The 21,140-nt window shown below is 50.4% G+C and overlaps 2 protein-coding genes across 2 annotated transcripts in view; both read right to left on the bottom strand.

Moving 5' to 3' along the window:
* The window catches only part of PIGQ (phosphatidylinositol glycan anchor biosynthesis class Q), a 36,281-nt gene extending 22,219 nt beyond the window's left edge, over window positions 1-14,062 (bottom strand). The window contains exons 1-4 of the mRNA XM_056502925.1: window positions 13,847-14,062; window positions 10,164-10,853; window positions 4,525-4,656; window positions 2,861-2,981 (exon numbers count right to left, since the gene is read on the bottom strand). Of these exons, the coding sequence (XP_056358900.1) occupies window positions 2,861-2,981; window positions 4,525-4,656; window positions 10,164-10,828 (918 nt within the window). The 5' untranslated portion in view covers window positions 10,829-10,853; window positions 13,847-14,062. The remainder of the gene's footprint in view (window positions 1-2,860; window positions 2,982-4,524; window positions 4,657-10,163; window positions 10,854-13,846) is intronic.
* A 1,369-nt stretch (window positions 14,063-15,431) lies between these two features.
* Window positions 15,432-18,845, bottom strand: NHLRC4 (NHL repeat containing 4). The gene is made up of 2 exons (XM_056502927.1): window positions 18,770-18,845; window positions 15,432-17,088 (listed from the first exon to the last, which is right to left on the bottom strand). Exon 2 carries the CDS (start codon window positions 16,963-16,965, stop codon window positions 15,808-15,810), a length of 1,158 nt encoding a protein of 385 aa, XP_056358902.1. The 5' UTR covers window positions 16,966-17,088; window positions 18,770-18,845; the 3' UTR covers window positions 15,432-15,807.
* Between the last annotated feature and the right edge of the window lie 2,295 nt (window positions 18,846-21,140).

Here is a 21,140-nt window from a genome sequence, read left to right as displayed (position 1 = left end):
CAGTGATGGCTTGTGCAGCATCAATTGCCACCCAAGTACTGATTTGAGATCCATTGTATCAGAGGATGACAAGGGATGGCCAAGGAATACAGCCTGCACTCCTGGCAGCACGCTGAGCTTGTGACCCTGGCAATGCTGAGAGTCACAATAACCCACCTTCCTTCCAGAGAGATGCTGGCTGGAAAAAACCCAAGCACTGTATCTAGGCCCCACACAGCTGGGATCTTGTCAATGTAAAAATCAATCAATCAAACCAATAAGCTTATGTGTTATATAAGGGTAGCCTGTCAATATGAAAATCAATAAGGTTAAAGTGAGGTTATGTATATAGCCTTATTACACATAACAATCTTATTATAAGAGCAATATAGGTTGGAAGGGACCCATCAGCATCACCCAGTCCAACTCCTGGCCCTGCACAGACACCCCAACAATCCCACCCTGGCCATCCCTGAGAGCTGTGTTCAAACACTCCTGGAGGAGCTCTGGCAGCCTCGGGGCCGTGCCCATTCCCTGGGGAGCCTGGGCAGTGCCAGCACCCTCTGGGGCAAATGAGATATCCAAAGTTCTGTTTGCCAACACACACAGAGGTGTAGGGTCAATGTTATCAGCATATCTGGGTACAGCTCAAAGCAGAAGAGTGTTAGGGAAGGAACAGGAGCTCTCTGCACACAGGGAATGCTGAGTTACTGAACTTGGCAACACACAAGCACTTGAGAAAGCCCAGTGATGGGAATAATGCAGAGCAGATGGACACTCAGCAGCAGAGAGGAAACCTAGTGCTGAATGGCTGAGGGGAGGTTTTGCTGTCATACTGGAAAAGAAGTGGTGCTGGCTTGCACACCACATGCTGAAGTCATTGGTATATTTTGGGATCACTCAGATCTGCATTTTTTAAGGCCTGCACATAATGCATATCAATCAATGGCCAGCAAAGGGAGTAAAAAGACTCCAAATGATTTTATGTCCACAATCTTGTAGGCCTGAAAGAAGAAAGTAAGGGTGGAAAAAAGAAGAGTTGTGAGTGGCCTGAACTGATAAGCCTGGAAAAACAGGGAAGAAAGGCACTGACTGGCTATCAGCCCCTCCAGACATGGAGGAGTCAGCACTTCCAGGAAAGAAAGCAAACAGCTCCTGGTGATAGCCAGGTAACAGAGTCCACACATGGAGGAGATGTGGTGAACACAGCTGTCACTGTGATGTAAAAGCTGAGTGACAGATGAGCTAAATTACTGAAAGGGGAACAAACAAGCAACCCTCACAAGGAAGCCTGTCCAGGACAGGTGCTGGGGGTGGACACACCTTGAGCACAGAGAGCGTCCATCTGCCAAAGACACTGGGCAGATGGAATCCCTCCCAAAGCCACCTGTGCAACCAGGAATGCAGCCAAAGCCACTTCCCTGCAGATTTGCTAAGAAATCAGATTTCTGAGAGCTGGGCACTTCTAGTAATCCCAAAGGGAAAGCTCTAGAGAACTTAAACTTCTCCAGCTGAAATATCTGTAAGGGAAAAGATGTAGGAATAAGACTTAGAAGAATATTTGCAGTGTATAGCTCAAACACAAGAGCAATTGTCCTGCAGCAAGTGTGGTTCTTCCTACCCACCAGGGCTGCTGAGTAGTGTCTGCAACAAACATGCTGTCCTTAAAAGTTTGACTATGAAAGATAAGAAAATCAGCAATAATCCTGATCCACAGCCATGCTGGACACTCTATACATGCTTTCTGAAAAGTCCAGCCTGTGCAATAATGACCAGAGACCTTGTAATAATTAAAGAGCTAGACATGGATCAAGAAGATCATTGTCAAGAGAAATGTGAGCTCTTCCCAGTAAATGCAGCCTAAGTAGGAAAAATAAACCACTGCTGGAATTCTCTGATCAAAATCAAATTCTGCCCAACCAAGAAACTGGAGAAAGAGAAGACATTCTCCAGCTGCTAGAAAGAAACCAGCGGAAAGACTCATTCAGAAACAAAAGAAAAGTGGGCAGAGAAAGGATTAGGCTGTGCAGCTGCATGGCACAGCTCAAAATTGGCTGCACATGTATTCCCACGACACAGAAGCTCTTAAAACAGAGCTGACCTCAGATTAGTGGTCTGGTCTTCAGCCTCTGAAGTACATTTTATGTTCCTTACTGCCACTAAACAGATACACTGGAGCTCTGCACCTAAAATGAACCACCAGAAGAGCAGGACAGTGTGAGTCATGCTCACTATTTGTGAATTTCTGCTGATGTTGAAGGATCTCAGTGGGCAAGAGGAGTTATGTTTAAGAAAATCACAAGACACAGCAAGATTTCCTAGTTTAGCATCTATACCCCAGAGCTCTTCAGCAGGATTTCAGGTGTTTGTACCCTGACCAGCAAAGCCTTTGGACTTCCCCACGAAACCCCTTTCACAAGCACAGCTGCACTGCTTATCATGTTTGACTTTCCAGCCATTTATCAGATTTAACCCAGATTACAGCTTTTTTTCACCACAGACAACCCATACAGCAACAACTTGAAGACACTTTCTGTTGACTCCAGAAAAAAATAAAAGCCCTGTGGCTCCATAACCACCCAACCTGCAGCTGCAGAGCTCTGTCCAAGCCATAATTGCTCCTTTAGAAGCTGGAGAAGCCCTCCCATAAACATCTAATTACTATTCACAGCACATGCAAAGCAGAGCTGAGTTTCTTTTGAGCAGCCCCAACAGGCTTGATTTGAAGATTTCACTGTCCTTGAGGAGACTTAATTTGCATGACTTCAGACAGGTCTCTCTGAAACCCTGTGTGTGAGGCATTGCCTCCTTACAACCACCACAGGCAGGAGCTGGGCAGTGCCCAGGGCAGGTGAAAGGGATCAGATCTGGCCAGACTTACATCAGCCACAGGGATGAGAGTGTCAGCAAGGTGACCAATGCAGTTCTTCCTGTACAGCCACGACATCAGCAGGATCCCCAGGGCCACATCAACCAGCAGAGACACAAAGATGTTTGCTTTCCTGCAGGCAGGGAAGAGAGAAACAGAATTAGAGAAAAAGGAAGGACAGTGTTTAATGTTTCAATGACAGTCGTTGGCTTTGCTTATGTAGCACCTTTAATGTCCCAGGGACACCAGGACAACTCACTGAAGAAGAACAATGTTGGAATCTTTCAATTCCACTGGTGTGCTGCTCCTTCTGTAGCCAAGCACAGGACAGGTTTGTTCAGCCTGGAGAAGGGAAGACTGAGGGGAGACCTCACAGCTGTTTACAGCTTCCTCCTGAGCAGCAGCTCCCATCTGTGACCAGGGACAGGACCCAAAGGAATGGCAGGAGCTGTGCCAGGGGAGGTTTAGGTTGGGTATCAGCAAAGGTTCTTCCCCAGAGGGTGTTGGCACTGCCCAGGCTGCCCAGGGAATGGGCACAGCCCCGAGGCTGCCAGAGCTCCAGGACTGTTTGGACAACCAGGGATGCCCAGGGTAGGATTGTTGGGGTGTCTGTGCAGGAACAGGAGCTGGACTCATGATCCTTGTGGGGCTCTTCCCACTCAGGATATTCTGTGATTCCATGATTCTAAACTCAGAGCCACTCAGAGCCTGCAACACCACAAAACCTTTCTTAGAAGGGAGCAAAGAGGGGATTGAAGCTCCAAAGAGGAATGTTAGACAGAAAGGTTTAAAAATACTCAGGGGAGATTTACCAGTTACCAGTACTGAGGGCACCAGTGCTTGGTGCAGCCACACTGAGATCAGATGGCTTTCCCAGACAAGGCAATAATAAATAAATAAATAGGGGTTTTGGGTTCATACACAAAGCCAGAAGGGCTGCTGAGCTGCCCCTTCCTGGCTAGATTTTCTGAATGGAATTCCATGACATGAGTTCTTCAGGAAATCAGACTGAACCATCAGTTACTTTTGGCCTTCAAATCTGCTAATCTATTTTAAGTGTTCCCTGGGAGTCTATTACTGCAGGATCAGAGAACCACAGAACAAGACTGACTGTGGAAGAGCTGTAGGGCATCCAATATCTGTCTCAGATCTCTTCTCTGTTCCTCTCACTGTGCTGCATGTTTGCTTTTTCTCTTACACTTTGTTACTGTTCTAACAGTGTAAGTGGAGTCTCTGGTCTGCAGTTTTCCACAAAAAGCTTCCCCAAAAGAGTGAAAGAGGGGAGCATTTAAACCTTTCTGCTCTTATGGAAAGTGCCACTGAACACTGATGGATGGCCATGGTTGACAGCAGCACGTGAAAGCAATGAGTCTGTGGGAGCAGTGACAGCACTCACACATGTGTGCAGTACAGGTTTTTGGGGTGCAATATCCCAGTTGCCCTTCCTGGGCTAGGGAAAACGTCAGGTATCTGGCAAAAGGTATAATTAACATATAAAGATACAAATATAAATGCATATGAATAGAGTCCAGAGTAAAGATGTGTCAACTAGCAGGGAGTAGAGCAACATGATAGGGTGCAGTGAGAACCTAGTGCTGTCCAGGCATGGGATCCATGGTTTGGGTTCCCACAGGAGACAGGAACAAGACACACCAAACTTTACATGTACTTCATACCTCATCAGCTGATTTTGGTTTTGAGCCTTCTTGTTGCTGCTGATGACCTGGAGGTGCTGCAGGCGATGTCCCAGCTGCTCACAAGTTGAGAGTTTGCTCCACAAGAAAGACAAAGGCCAAAACTTCAGCACCCTGCAGAAACACAAGGGAATGTCTCCTCTTGCCTCTGCCATGCAGCAGGCAGGCCAGCATCCAACATCCACGCAAAACAGACAGTGTTAAGTTAAGGTTGTGCAACCAGAGCTGGTGATTAGATGTTAATGACTCTCTGAAAGGTTAACAGAATTAAGGCAGCTTTGCCAGACCAAGACATGAATGTAGAGAACCCAAGCTCTCATTTGCACTCTGTCAAACCACTCCTCATTCCTCCAAGGAAGCCACAAGGCAATCCTGACTGCAACCTCTGCTTTTGGATACATCACTGGGCTTGCACAATGCTCCCATCTCCAGGAGGGCAGAGTCGTGTTCAGTGCAACAACACGACACAGTGTAAGTGCTGCACAAACCCCAGTGTCACTCATCATTGATCATGGAATGGTTTGGCTTGGAAGGGACCTTGAAGCTCATCTCATTCCACCCCCTGCTATGGGCAGGGACACCTCCCACTATCCCAGGCTGCTCCAAGACCCATCCAGCCTGGCCCTGGAAACTGCCAGGGATCCAGGGGCAGCCACAGCTGCTCTGGGCACCCTGTGCCAGGGCCTGCCCACCCTCCCAGGGAACAATTCCTTCCCAATATCCCATCCATCCCTGCCCTCTGGCAGTGGGAGCCATTCCCTGTGTCCTGTCCCTCCATCCCTTGTCCCCAGTCTCTCTCCAGCTCTCCTGGAGCCCCTTTAGGCCCTGGAAGGGGCTCTGAGGTGTCCCTGGAGCCTTCTCTTCTGCAGGTGAGCACCCCCAGCTCTCCCAGCCTGGCTCCAGAGCAGAGGTGATCACAAGTCTCTGTGTGGTGTGAGCCTGGTATAACAAACAGCAGTGCCCTCCATGCAGTCCCTTCCCCCCATCTTTTCTTTTTTCTTCCACTTGATTCTTCTTTTTTTTTCTTTATTACTTCCAAATTCCTTTTTCAGGGTCTTCACTTCTACCTCCCCTCCACTGCCTTGCAGTGACCAGCATTATGTACACAACACAACATTTAGCATTTAATTAGGTTTCAAAGTTAACATCCACATTAGGCTTGTAGGGGAGGAAACAATCACAAGGTTCTTTTCTTATGACTCAGAAGAAAAGCACTAAATGATGCTTAATTATTTTGAGGAGTTACTTTTATTACCACACAACCTATAAAGCAAGGACAGCTGGTGATTTGTGTAGGCTGAAGTAACACAGTACTGGGTGCAGGCCACAAAAACCACAGCAACACAAGGCATCAGGTTTGGTTTGGGGGATAAATTCTGATGTGGACATGATTTGGATCACTTCTCTCCCGTACACAGGAGTACCCTACACCAGCCAGTGCAGTTGTTGCACTACTTTCACAGCGTTTCACTGGTTTTTATTACAGGTCCAGGAACCCACGGTCACTTTTAGTCACTTCACCTACTCCCCTGTGCTGCTTCAGCAGGGTCTTTCAAGTTACATTCATTTCACACACTACCATTATTCCTTATATTCTGCTTCACTTTGGAAATTGCACAGCTGCTTGGATCATTCCCTGGCCTGGAGATGGACATCCCTGCAAACTGTGTGTACCTCCCATGGATTCCACCTGGAGCATGCCAGCCCGTGCCCAGCAGCTCCAGGACTGGCCAGCATGGGCACACTGGGGTGCCCACTGCTATTTACACAATTCACACCAACCACACGGGGATAGATAGTTCCTCCAAACCCTGCTCAGCTCCCTGGGGCTGCTGTCCCTTTCCTCCCTGCATGCTCCTGAGCCCTTTTAACCCCACTTCGTGCATAGTTTGTCAGCTTAAGGACCTGAGTGTTGAAGTCCCTCCCTTCCCCCTCCCTCCCTCCTCCCTCTCCATTCAAATTTCAGACACATTGGGTTTGAAGCACACGCAGTGTACTGTGAATCATTCTTAATTTGAGGTCTCTGAGTTACTCAGCTCTGTGCTACAGCCTCCCACCTTGGAGACAAATGAATGCACTGTTCCTCAGCTGACTTGTCAGGAGGGAGCTGAGGCGGTGGAGAAAAGAGCACCGTGCAGGGGAGGGACAGGGGGGTGACTGCTCTGGCCACTGATCACACACACCTGGGCTCACAGATTCACCAAGACACGAGAGCAGACCAGTTTTCCCTTCCAATTATACCCCAGCTCAGTGGTTACAAACTCTGGTGTGGCAAAACTTGACTAGAGCAGAGAATTGCACTTGAAATGTAAAGAAGGGGAAGGAGGAATGCTCTACCTGTGGGATTATTTACAGATGGTTGAAGGTGAAGAATTATGGGTCAAACACCAGCTGCCAGACCCTGTCAGCTCAGGCAGAAAGCAGCAGCTCTGGGTCCCTGTGCTACACTACACACTCACAGGGTGATAGTCCCATCCTCTCAGCAGTGGTGTCTCCCACCATCCATGGCTGCTCCTCAAGCTGGAGGCAGCCAGCCCCTGGCTCACCCCCAGTCTGACACCCCAGGCCAAGGGAAAGGACAGGCTGCTGTTGGGGAATGTCTTCCACAAGTGAGAATGATTCCCAAAGCAGCCCCACCCCCAGAGCACCACAAGATTGTGCAGCCTGCAATGGTTCAGCTGGACACCATGGGCCCAAAAACACATCAGAGGGATGTCCTTGTCTGTGCTACAAGTGACTCCCTTTTCACTCACCACCACAAGCACAACCTCTATTCCACTCACATACTTTCTTTGGAAAGGAAATACATACACATACTTATTGAAATAAAAATACAAACACTGCAAAAAGCTCAACAGAGCAGCTGCAAGATGTGCTGTGGGAGCTCTCCTCTCTGTGAGGACTGAGGAAGAAAGCAAAAAAATATTCCTTGCGTGGTCTCCTACCCCTTTGCACATGGATGTGCATTGCCAGAAATACTCCCACTTGTTTACCACACAGTATATAGAACAATTTTCAGAACTTCAATGGAAAACCAACCAGATTAAAAAAACCCAAGAAAGATCCAGTGACATTGTGTCATTGCATTATTTAAGCAGCAGGAGATCTTTGGGGTATTTCCAAATATATGGAATTTTAGCACTAAATTAACATAGCCTCCATGAGTAAGTCTTGATTTTCCAATTCAGTTTTTTCCTAAGAGTGAGAGGGGAATTTTCAGATATCAGATGAAAAGCAATCTTTCCAAATCTGGATCACATGGAAATATTAAGCTCCATTAACCAGAGCTCCTGCATGTTTTCTTGCTCCTTGCTTGAAACTGCAGGAGCAGTGTCTCCCTTTGCATGAGGAACTGGAGGTACTTATAAACAGACTTTTTAAAAGGAGCACACAGAATTTATTGCCTCAAGACTAAAACATCCTAATGTCCCCAAGAGCAGAGACATACAGGGATAATGGGAATGCTGCCCCAAGTTCCTCTGAAGTAGAATCGCAATGGCCACCCCTTAGCACACGGTGGTGCTGAAGAAATGCCTTAATTAGGGATGTGAAGGACTTGGGAGCACTGGGGGACCTTGGAGGGATGGCAGCCACTCACCCCCTGAGATTTCCAACACTGCTGCCCTGCTTCTCCTCTGCCAAAACACAACAGGGGCATATCCAAAAATCCCCAAGGCTCCCTGGCCTGAGAGGGCGTTGCTGATCTCTTTCTTTAGCCTTTCAAAGCTGACTATCCTTTAACATCATATAAAAACGGAAAGAAAGAAGTCCTGTGACCTGAAGGAGAAAAAACCCAGTAGATCTTATTTTATGGGATGTCCTGTCCCAGCATGGGGAGGAGGTGACTAGAAGGACACCTGCATGTGACATCAATTATGTTGGCATGAGGGAGGTTGTACTACACACCACGTGCAAAATGGAACCAAATTCCTTTAAATGACTTAGAAAAGGTCAAGCAGGAGACTTGCTATAAAGCCAGGTACTAATCTCTGCTCTCCAGGACTGATGTTTTAAAACACATATGAGATAAGCAAATATAAAGCTGATAGTGTGTGTGAATAAAACAAAGGAGAGAGAAAGCTCTGCCTCCCAAGGCTAAGGACAGGCTCAGTGAAGGTTGATGCACAGCAAGCCTTGCATTCTGCCTGCTGCCAGGTACAGCTGGCTGCTGCTCCACCTCAAAACATCCATCCTGGCCCTAGGAAAAGCTGAAGTCAGAATTCCTGACAAGCTGGGTAGCAGCTATCTGGGCCCAACCTGCCAGCTGAGCTTGAGCTCCCAACTTATGCTTAGACTGCAGCCTCCTGGAAGCCAGCAAGGCTTGGGCTTAACCTAACTCCAAGCCTGGCCTGAGTACTGGCACAAGCTGAGGTGGGACCAAGTGAGAACAAGTGCCTGTGCAGAAAAGAATCATGTTTGTTGGTGGTGGCACACAGAGAGAAAAAGGACCTTTGAGCTGACTCCAAATCTTCTGCCCAACCACAAAGTTGTGACTTAATCACCATTAAGAACCAGTAACACACAGTATCTACAGAGCAGTCCCAGGACACAGGGGTCCTCAATGATACCAGGTTTGAACCTCCATCTCTTCCAAAAATCCAAAACTGGACAGTTTTCCCTTTGTGTACCAAAGGCACAGAAATTTTCTGCTACTCAGAAAATCTTTGCATGGGATGAGTTTTGCTGTAATTCTTTTACAACCATATCACACAATGAGAAATCTGTTAAAAACCTTCATTCCCTTAGGCTGTACTTAAAAAGATTTATCCATGAATACAGTAGTAGCTGTTATCAAAATTTCATCAATTATAGTGTCTCCTTGCAGCTTAGAACCAGAACTCCACTCCCTTCTCTGTCACAACCTCTCCAGGCAGCTGCAGTGGTGGAATCACCATCCCTGCAACTATTCAAAACACATGTGGCACTTGGAAGCATGGTTTAGTGGTGGCCTTGGCAGTGCTGGGTGAATGGCTGGACTCAATGATCTTAGAGTGGCTTTTTATTCTAAGTTTCTCCCCTTCAAATCTGCTCAGAATTGGTTTTCAGTCCAAGCACTTGCCACGTGTTACATTTGAAGCATTCTATTCAGGCTCATGGTTGTGAGAACAGGATTTCATCAAGGATTCAGGATGAGAAGCAATCCCTCTAAACTTCTATAAAGTGCCAAGGTTGCAGCACCACAGTGTCTCAGAGAGAGGATGGATTTAGAAACAGTATTTGCTGATGTTTCACAGCTGCAGAGGGACTCACAGCAAACAGGGAGGAGGGAGTCCCCAGCTATTGAGCCATTAAGGAGAGCCTGATGTCATTCTGTCAGCCACAGAACAGCTGGAAATCCACTGTTTCAGCTGTGATGAAACTGAAGCAGGGCTGAACTATCCCTGCTGCAAATGGAGAGAACATTAATGCCTTCCCAGAAAACCTCCCAGCTCCACCAAGAGCTCTGAGGGAGTCTCTGGCCTTGTGTTTTCAGTGGAGCCCCACCAGGACCTCTCGCAGCAGCCTGTTTCTAACAGAACAATTTCTATCATATTTCTCACTGGGGGTTGAGCAGTAGTCCTGCAATGCCTGAACACAAATTACATTTCCAGGCAAAAGCTGGGTGATGTCACATCACCTACCTGCTCCTGCAGATCCCAGAGAGCAGAGAGAGCAGGAATGTCAGCAGCATGCAGGCAGGCACAGAGGCCTGCTTCAGCAGCTCCACGATGATACTGGCCTCCACCCCATCCGACTGCCAGTGGGTCAGCTTGATGGGCCCCTCGTCGTACCTGTCTGTCATGAACAGCACCTGGCTCCTGGCCACCGTGTCAAAGATGGCTGAGAGCTTTGAGGCATCCTCTGCCCCCTGGCCAGCTGTGTCCAAAGGGGGGTGCAGATGGGAAAGCATGACCTTGCGCTGGTCATAGTACACCAAGATGATTTCTTCCTCCTGAGGGTTCTTAGAGTGTTTCTGAAGGGTAGAACAGCTCCAGAATTTGCTGTCTCCCTCTTTGCTTATCTGGATCCATGGTTCATGGCAGAATATGGTCCCAAGGTCTTCCAAGAACTCACTGAGACTCTCTTCTTTCTCTTGTTTGCTGTTGCTCCATGAGCCAAGCACAGAAACACTGACTTTAGTAACACGCTGAACTTCCCCAAGGTACTGCTTCACCTGGACAGGAATGAAGGGGAAGTGCACCACAGCAAGGATGACAGCAGAGTTCTGCTCGGAGATCCAGCGGCCGATCAGAATGCCGCTGTCTGCTGAGGAGCAGCACGATGGAAAGAACACCTTCAGGACCATGGCAGGGACCCTGCAGCACGTGCACCTGCCAGTAAACACAGAAATTAAATTTGAGGATGCTGAGTAAACACAAGGAAAATCTGAGCTGGCCAAAGCTACCAGAGAGGAGAACTAAGCATTTTTGAAAAAATCTAAGCCAAACCACTTGAGTAATGACATTAGTGACAGCCAACAGCCATACACACATTCAGGAGGTTCCTGATGATCTGCAGTCCTTGAAATGAGGGAAGGTGAGCATGGAGTTTCCCAGTAAAGCCCTTCTCCCAGTCCTGGAAAGGTCTTTCATGGTGGTACACAGATAAGCACAGCCCATCAGACCAGCCAAGATCTGGAGTTCACCCAGCCTTAGATCCTGGATCCCACACTGGATGTGCTGGAGCACTTCCTAGAGAAGTGACTATATCACAGTGACTGTGATGCCTCTGGGGAGTATTTCCTGCTGCTACCAACAATCAAACACTGGTTCATGCCATTCGGTCTCCTTTACCACCTTACAACCCAGAGCTCAGCTGTACAGCAAACTCACAGAGCAACCTTGATCCCATCATTCAGCTCCTCCTGCCTCACTCCTCTCATCTGGAAACTGAGACGATCATTTTGTCAGAAGGAACTATAGTGATTAATTGAAGTAGTTTTAATTCATTAGATTCAACAGCCTAAAAAAGGAGAAGCATCTCTGCTTTATCAGTGCTCTTTATCTTTGTGCTTTTCTCCCCATCATTAAGAACACATCTCAATGGCCTTGGGAGACTTTTCCAGAAAGGAGCTTTGAGGCAGTTGACAGTGTCTCTTTAAATAAGGTGGAGGTTTCTAAGAGGAATATAATTGCAGTAAGGAGGGCGCTGGCGCAGAACAGGCGGCACCGGCGCCCGTTGTCCTTTCCTGTCCTTCAGCGCTTTGTTAGGGATGTGAAAACTCCGCAGGGCCCCGGGGCTGCTCCTCTGCGAGGGACCCAGTCAGTTGGAAAGGGAACACAGAGGGTATTTACAACACAGAGACAGGATGCACAGCAGGAAGGGCCTGCTGGCTTTGTTCTCCTCTCCCTTAGTAGAGGAGAGCTGAGCCAGTAAAGCTCAGCACCTGGGAATTTCCTACAGCACAGAGGGATGGAGCAGCAGCTATGGGGAGTGATTAACCTCGGGTTTTAATCACTCACAGTGAGGTAATCTGGGGAGCAGTGGACTCCCCATCCCTGGAGCCATCCAAGGCCAGCTTGGATGGGGCTTGGAACAACCTGGGACAGTGGAAGTCAGTGTTCCTGCCCATGGCTGGGGGTGAAACGAGATGATCTGTAAGGCCCTTTCCATGCCAAACCATTCCATGATGTGTGATGATTCTTCTGAGATCCTGCTTCCCCACAGCCTCCAGGTCTCTGAGGTTATCCCTCTGGTCAAAGAGGGAGAAATGAAGTCCCTCTGTGGCCTCCAGGTCTTGCTGGGGGTTAGAGGATCTCTGGAGCAGCAAGAGCCAGTGCTGGTTGCTTTCAGCACCTGCGAACACTGTGCTTCCAGCACCACACTGCCAACAAAACCCCTCAGGAGAGGGAAGCCTTGGGATGTACTTTGCAGTTCTGCAGTAAAAGGGAAAATGCAATCCAAGGAAAAACACCAAAAACAGCCCCATTGTGTTTTTCCTATTGAAGAGGGGAAAGTTGTTGTGAGTATTGCTACAAGAGACTCTCAGTGTCTGTGCACAGCTGTCCTTAAGGGTCTGTCATCCACTGGACATTTCAGAGAGGAATTGTCAACTGACTCTTCATACACATATTTATTTTTCATTGAGATTGTTTTTAAAGATAGCCACAATCCTCTGGGAAAACTTCTCATGGAGCAGAAACACTTCCTTATCTTCTCTAGTTTGGGAGTTTTTCCTCTTACACCTTCCCCAACTTTTTAAATTAAGATAGTTTTATGCACTCAACCACTCCGGCTATAGCTTAGGTAAAATGATCTGCCCTTTGGCTGCTGGAGACATAGCAAAGAAGATTCTGAAATGATTTTCAGGCTGTACAAAATACCTTGATAGTTGAAAACCTGGCTGATCAGCTATTGTTATGTTAATGTGTCTCATATTCCCAAATCCACGACTTGTCATGCATCCACCTCATTCATTTCAATAGACTGAAATATCAAATGTCATCACAGTCAACTGCTTCACTGCTGCTAATTTTAACAGAAAAATCTTACTAATGCTCATGCAGTTCCCAGTTCATCAAGTGCCTAAAATCTTCTATATCTGCCTATTTCTGCTGAAAACATTCACTTTTCCCTGGCAGTACAAATGCAATGATCTCAAGTCACCAAAACAAACAAAATAACCACCTAAAATGTGTTAATGCGACCAACAAGTGAACACAGGACCCCAGGAGTGATGAATTCCAGAATTTTTGTTAGAAAAGCAAAGGTGAATGGCGAGATGTGGCCATGGTCTCACCCCAGAGGGTGTCCTGTGGCCACAGGGTGCCAAGAGGGACTGAAGTGACCCCACAGCAGATCCACACCTCAGCATCCCATGTTCCCTGCAGGGGGTTAGGGCCAGGATAAAGAATCACAGAACCGTGGAATTGCTAAGGTCGGGAAAGCCCCCTAAGACCATCAAACCCAGACAATCCCCAGCACCACCACCACTGAACCAGGCCCTCAAGTGCCACATGCACTCGGCTTTTTTAACACTTCCAGGGCTGCCATTCCACCACTGCCCTGGGCAGCCTGTGACAGTGAAGAAATTTCCCATCTATCCTATTAAACCTCTCCTGGCACAACTTAAATCCATTTCCCCTCATCCCATCTCTGTTCCCTGGGAGCAGAGCCCGATCCCAAGGCTGTCCCCTCCTGTCAGGGAGTTGTGCAGAGCCAGAAGGTTCCCCCTGAGCCTCCTTCTCTCCCTTTCCCAGCTCCCTCAGCCTCCCCTGGTGCTCCAGCCCCTTCCCCAGCTCTGTTCCCTTCCCTGGACACGCTCCAGCCCCTCAGCGCGGCGCGGGCCCCGGCGCTGCCCGCTCCCGGCCCGCCCCGCTCCTACCGCCGCTGCGCTCCGCCGCTTCCGCCCGCGGTTGCTCGGAGACGCCGCTGCCGCCGGGCCGTGCAGCGGGACGGGCCCGGCCGGCGCCAGCACCCGCCGCCCGCGTTCCGCCGTGCCCCGGCTCCCCGCTCCCCGCCTGTCGGGCCCCGCCGGCCCCGCTCCGGCAGCGCCGCTCCCCCGGCTCGTCCCGGCGCCTTCCCGCGGGCCCCGAGAGCGGCGGGGCTGCCTGAGCCGTGCGATAAGGAGCGGCCGTGCCTCCCGCCCGCCGTGCCGCCGCCCGGGCTGGAGCGGGGCCAGGGGCTCGGCCGTGCTCACGGCACGCTCTTGGCTCCATCCCAACAGCCAGGGGGACCTCACAGGACCTGTCCTTACAGGCCTCTGTTCCCAAAATCGAGTGGCTCCGCTGTTCTCATGGGACCCTGCTGTCGCTCATCCCACAGGCCAGGCACTCGCTTCCCATTGTCCTTCATCCCCAAAGTCCAAGGACTCGCCTTTCCTCGGGGAACCCTGTTGTCCCCCATCCCACTGACGAGGGGCTCGGCTGTGCTTCTTGACCCCCATCCTGACTGGTGCCTGGCCCAGCAGAGCCCCAAGAGCTTTGTCCTGTGAGCCGGCAGTGGCTTGGGAAGATGCTGGGCAGCATGAGAAGGTCCCACATGGAAAGGGAGAGCGGGTGCGTAAGTGGGGGTGAGCTAGAGAAAAAGTTGGGGTTTTTATTTTTGTTGTTGGATGGCACAGAATTGGAAATAAGATGGGGAAGATTTGTTCTTGTGTGAGGGAGCTCAGCTTCCTGGGATGGGGCAGGCTGATCCCCCCGTTCCTGCAGACCATGCAGCTCTGCTCCCTGCTGGTGCCTCGCTCTGCAGGGAGAGCGGTCCTGGAGGGCACCCCGGCGGGTCTGCTGTGTTCAGTGCCCCTTCCAGGGCCAGGAGGAGCGAGGCCCTCTCCAGGGATCATTTGGGATGAGAGGCGGTGACTTGGGTCTGGGACATCAGCAGAGACGGAGGAGTGCTTGAGCTCCGTGCCCACACTGAGGGCGGGAGCGGGGAGAGGAGAACGCCCGTCCCTGAGCCGGCACACCCTGCCCGCCTGCCCCTGGCCCCTGCCGATAAAGGCGGCGCCATCTCCGAGTCCTCCTCTCCCGAGGACAGCAGGGCAGCTCCGGCAGCCTGAGGAGTTCCATGTTTTCGTATGGAATTTACTCCGTGCAGTAGTTGTTGCTTCCCTGTAGAGGTCAGGAATGCAGCACAGAAGGAGTTACCTTCTTCTTACCCTTTTCTGAAGTCTGCTGCAGACCCAGTGTGCTGTTCTCTGATTGCAAAACCCTCCCTAACAGCCTGGGTATGAATTAGGACAGGGCAGTTGGCTCAATCATGCCAGGCTGGACAGGGCTTGGAGCAACCTGATCTAGTGGAAGGTGTCCCTACTCACCTTGCAGGGTGTAGATCTAGGTGATCTTTAAGGACCCAATCCAAACCATTGTTTGATTCCACGATTCTGTGATAGACCATGGACTTCTGGCATGGCCTAACCCCTCTGGTCATGCTCTGGCATCAGGAAGATGGGACAGTGGGACATCAAAATTACATGGAGAGAGGAGACATATTTATATTAGCTTTGGAAAACACACAAGGAATCGAGGGTGTGGTGATAACAAGTTTGCCAAGGCACCAGTGCGAGGCAAATTCTGAGTAGCTGGGTCATCCTTTACATACTCTGGTGGGTTCACAGATGGTCTAGTCCTGGAGAAGCTGGGGGCCATCAGGCAGTCAGGTCTGGAGCAATGTCCCATCCCTGGAAATGTCCAAGGCCAGGTTGGACAGGGCTTGAAGCAACCTGGGACAGTGGAAATTGTCCCTGCCATGAGATGGTCTTTACATTCCCTCCCAAGCCATTCCATGATTCTATTCCATGAATCTATGAGAGCAGTGGAGCACTCAGCCTGCCAACAGATGCACAGCTCAGCGGGGCTGCAGGGGAACCACCGCCCCTCCCCTCCTGTGTGTTTGGTTGGGCTCAGCACATGATGCCCCAGCGTTGGTGGGTCTGTATGGGGGCCTCACACAGTACTTAAAGACTTTGACACAGTTCTCCACTGTGTCTGCCACAAAGAGGTGCCCAGAGGAGGAGCAAGCCATGCCAGCAGGCCTCTGCAGCCCTGTGGACACCAGGCAGACGGGAGCTCCATGCTCTGGGAACAAGTGGACTGTACGGCGCTGCTCATCTGCCACCAGGATGCTGCCATCCCTGTCCACACAGACCCCAGCAGGGTTGCCAAACTGGTGTCCATATTTGCTGCTGAGGGAGCAGAGGAGCTTACGGCTGCTCATGAAGACCTTGACGTCTCCACACTCCTCGCTCACCACAAAGCCCCCACCGGGCACCGGACTGACGTAGCGAGGTCCCTGCAGGTTGGGGACAGAGTGGGCACTGAGGGTCCTGAAGGCATGGTCCAGAGCAAAGCTGTGCACTTGGCCTTGTGCATAGTCTGCTACCAGGATCTTGCCCGTGGAGTCTACTCCAATAGCCCTGGGGGAACCAACCTTCCTGATCTTTACCCATTCCCCCTTGGAGAGGCTGCTGTGAGGGTTGAAGACCCAGATGGCTTCGTTCACCATGTCAGCTACAGCCACCATCCCCATCCTCGTCACAGTCACATCTTCCGGCAAGAAAATGCTGCCTCCCTTGCCCGTTTGCTGGCAGGGCAGGGAGTGCAGTGTGTGGCCTGTGCTGCTGAGCACGTGCACCCAGGGAGCACTCTCAGCTATCACATAGATGGAGCCATCCAGGGAGCAATGGATTCCACTGACACCTCCATAGCGGCTGCCGGTGGGGTTGGGAATCTGCCGGACCAAGGCATCCTGGCAATAGTGGAGGAGGTTCTTGATGTTGTCCAGATCTCCACAGAGGCTTTTGGCCTTATCTGCGAGCTGGTGGACCTGCTGCTGGGTCACCATGCCCATGCCAGGCTGGTTGTGCAGCAGTGGGCTGGCTGACTGCAGTGTGCTGAATGACTTCAGCTGGAGGCTGTAGATGGTTTTCAGAAGCTTCTGCTTTAGCTGGCTGGTCTCCAGCGTGTAGTCCATGACAAATCTCTTGTCCCTGTTTGGGGGAAGCATTTAGGACCATGATGTCCCACCTCTGGGGCCATGCTATGGTGCTTGCTATTTACCCAGGGTCAAGGTGTTGGTGCTAGTCTGGATTCACTTCATGCCAGAGAGACCACGTCACTTTATTGCCACCTAATTAAGAAATAAAGACAAACAAGGACCATGGCACAGAAATAAAAGGGTCAGCAAGCTGGATCTGCAGCTGGAGGAGCAAGCCAAAAAAGTCTAACGGCTCCAACGGCTCAACTGCTGTCAGATGTGGCCTGAAGATTTAAGTCTAAAGGTGAGTCCTGTGTGTGAACATATTGAATGGAACCTCAGACTCTCCAGTTCCTGAGCCAGTGGTTTCTTTCAGGTCTTTAACACTTGTTACCCCTATTTTCTTTGAGCCTCCAAACCAAGCTCAATCCATAATAACACTTGAGTCACTCAGGGTGACCATTCCTCAACTCCCACATGTCAGATGTACAGCGTGGTTAGTGCATGTCTTTCCTCAGGGCAGCCCTTTCCCATCCAAATAGTTTCATAGAATCACAGAATATCCTGAGTTGGAAGGGCCCCACAAGAATCACTGGATCCAATTCCTGACCCTGCCCAGGACACCCCAACAACCCCACCCTGTGCATCCCTGGCAGTGCTCTCCAAACACTCCTGGAGCTCTGGCAGCCTCAGGGCTGTGCCCATTCCCTGGGGAGCCTGGGCAGTGCCAGCACCCTCTGGGGAAGAACCTTTCCTGAAATCCAACCTGAACCTCCCCTGGCACAGCTCCAGCTGTTCCCTCAGGTCCTGTCACAGGGAGCAGAGATCAGCTTGTGCTGATCAAGTTATTTCTGAAGTAGCCAAGAACTTGTCAGGAAGAAAAAGGAGGTTCTGCTGTGAAAGATACATTCAATCTTCACCATTTTTTCAGGCCAGAGAGCCACCAAGAGAACCCAAATTTCTCTTTTGTACACTCTCCTGTTTTAAAATCCAGCAGTGAAGGTAGCCCAGCTTTGCTATGTTCTCCCCAGGCCTGGCTGGAGCATGGCTTATAACACACAGCCAGGAGTTGGCAAGGGAAATGTCAAAAAAATATTACCTCATTAAAGCTCCTGGAGAGGCACAGCTTTACTTTGCTTTAAATGTGATTATAATTAGTATTATAATGGCCACACTTGGCTGTTTTGAGTTGTTTGAAAGCCATCACTCCACTTTTATTGCCCCATGTCCCATGATTGCCTGGATCATGTGCCCTATGTTGCTTACAAAAGTGACATTTCTCCAGACCACAGCTGAAGAAAGGTAGCTCATACAGTGCCAAATGGTCCTTCTCTTGTGCAAATTCTGCAGTTATCTAAAAGCCATCCCTGAATAATTGCAGAATTACCAAATGCAAATATACAATTGTGGAGATGAGAGAATACAGATGGAAATCCAATTTCTGCTGTTTTGGGAACAGCTTTATCTTTTCCATGGTGGTTATGCCTTGTGTCTCCAGCAGCAGAGATCTGCTTGGTGGAAATGAGCCCTCCATATCCCAGGGCTGCTTGTCAGGCTTGTCCTTCAGAGCTGGACAGAGTCCTCAATCCAAGAAGCTGGATTTTACAGATGGGGAAACTGAGTCACTGGCAGGGACACTATGTGCCGTCTGCCCCACACCCCTCATCAGGAGCATCCCCCTCACTTCCTGGGCACTGAACACCCAAAGCTGCCATCAAACCCTTGATGGTGTGTCCTGAGCCTAGCTTGAGCTGCTTGGGGTTCAAACCCAAGAAGAGAGCTCTGACACTGTCCCCGACCCGTGGATACAAGCCCAGCAGCACAGCTCCTGTACCTTAGTCCTGCTGTCCTGGGGGCTGCCTGTCCTTCCTGGCAGTGCTGGCCTCCCACCAGCTCCGTCCTGCTCCCTCGCCGGGCTCAGGGCATGGGACCCAGGGATGTTGTGTTGTTAGTGACGGGTGATTGCCCTGAAGTCTGGGTAAACACAAGAACTCCTTGTGCTGACAACCAGAAGCAGCAAGACAAGAGCTGATCCACACGGTTTTCACTCCCTACTGGTCTCCTGCCCAGAGACAAGGTGCCTTTCCCCCAGGATCAATCTGTGTCCCACCTGTCTGATCCTGCCAGAGGGAGGTACCCAGCTGCACTGGGGATTTGGGGCTTGTATGTAGAAGCAAAAGGGCTGATTTGCTGCTCCTCACCCTTGGCAGCTGCTGGGGTGAGACAGGGACGTTCACATGGTGAATCAGGGCTCCTCACAGCTTCACCACTGCCTTCCCATGTGCCCCAGCCTGGGCATGGTGCAGGTGTGAGCCTCAGTCTCCTCCCTTACAAAAAGGGGACTGGTGAATTTTGCCACATCAGGCTTTGAGGTGCAGTGATGGAGAAGCATCTCTAGAAGAGGCAGATCAGCCAGGACTGCTGGAACAGCCCCCCTTTCCATCTCCATGCTCAACCCAGACTCCCCACAACTGGACAAAACCGTGCTTGGGGTTGATGGTGGCATTTATTAGTTCTGCCCCAACAAAGAGGGTCAGGAGTAAAAGCAGAGTGAGCAAGAGCAGCCTGCAAGGGCCTGCTCAGAGCCTGCCTTCCCTCCCTGGCACTGATTCCTGACAGTGCTTCCTGAGAGTGCCCTCTCCACCTTTGCCCACAGTGAGCTCAAACACCCACCTTAAACCTGGCCAAGTCGTGAAGAGGTTTGTATCTGTTCATTATTCAGATGGGCCAAATGTGAGTGAAGTTTTGGTCAGACTCAGCCACCTTTTGGGATGCTTGGAGGGACTGCATGTGTCTCCCTTAGGAATAAGGAAGCAGGTTGGGGCCCGTCTGGCTGCAGGACTTGTGGGATGGGGATCTGCCTCCAAAGCCCCAGGTCTGGGTGCTCTTCTCACCAGGTGTTTAGGGCCCTTCTGGTCCTGGATCAATGTATCCCTGAACCTCACACTGCCTGCCTCAGACCTATTACCAGCCAAAATTACAAAAATAACTTGACATGATAAGTGCTGGGGCCGCTCTATCCTAGCCCCAGCAGGACGGGAGGCAGCTTCAAAAACCATCTCCCAGGGCAACAGGGTCTGACCTTTTGTTTCACTGCTGTGTGCTCCATCACCAGGATAAACAAACACTGCCTGGCCCTGGGGCTCCTATTCACCTTTCCAGGACCGTAGCTCTGTCACAACCTGTTCAGAAGCCACCCCAGACCCCAGGAGAGGCCTGTGTCATGGCAGAGCCTGGCACAGCCCATGCCCACGCCAGCTGGGCCTGCTGGCAGCTGCAGGGTTCAAGGACATGAGCACAGCCAGCCTGCTGCTGCCAGAGATGAACCAAGGGAAAGAGAGGTTGGGTTCAGTTCAGGCTTTCCTGGAGCACATTCCTTGCAGGTATAAGTGGCAAACTTCACCCCTGTGGCTTTTCCTCCCCTGGCACAGAGTCAGCAGCTCTTGGTTGTGTGTCCACAAGGAACACACAAGCCCTGGGTCTCTGCCAGTTCCTGTGCCCAGGGAGACAGGCACGGTGCCTGCCTGGCACACTCCAAGTGTGCAGGGAGCCAGCAGGAGAGCCCATAGGAGGAGCCAAGGTCATTGCTACCAAGTCACTTGTGGGAAGTGACAAGACTTGTGGGAAAACAACCCAAACCCATCCACTGAGGATATTTTTCCACCTAGAGCACAGCTCTGTGACTGGGGAGAGTGTGGTGAGACCCTGAAAGTCCACAGTGTCAGCCAGTATTCCTCTGGCTTCCCTGGAAGGTTTAAGACCCCCCTGGCAGGGTCCCCAAAGACCCTCGAATGAGACCCAGGTGTCTCAGGGGCTGGATTTAGCTCTTTGGAACAATTTACCCACATTGAGAGAAGAAATGCAAGCCGCAAAAATAAATAGAGTGTAAATTAGACTGTTAGAACGTAGATAAATAGACTTTTGGGAATGTTTGTGATAAGGGACACGTGGCCAACATGGAGAATTGGGGGTGTGGATACCTCTTCCTCCTTCTTCTCCATGCCATCCATGCTGGGTGACACGCTGGCACTTTTAGATTGGATGAGGACAGAGCTGTATCATGCTATAAGACTGAAGTGTATTGGGGGTCATTTGTAAATACCTAGTACATAATTTAGACTATAAAAGATCAGTCCTGCCTCTGCCAGGCAGATTCTGCCTTGGACGTCTGGCGAGCAGACTGCTGTTCGCTGGACAAAGCATTC

The sequence above is a fragment of the Oenanthe melanoleuca genome, chromosome 14 (assembly GCF_029582105.1).
Source record: "Oenanthe melanoleuca isolate GR-GAL-2019-014 chromosome 14, OMel1.0, whole genome shotgun sequence".
Taxonomy (NCBI): domain Eukaryota; kingdom Metazoa; phylum Chordata; class Aves; order Passeriformes; family Muscicapidae; genus Oenanthe; species Oenanthe melanoleuca.
This window is presented reverse-complemented; position numbering and strand designations above follow the sequence as displayed.

What these genes read in the sequence shown, in the direction of transcription:
- NHLRC4 (XM_056502927.1), bottom strand. Translation starts at nt 16,965, where the DNA reads ATGCTTCCCCCAAACAGGGACAAGAGATTTGTCATGGACTACACGCTG.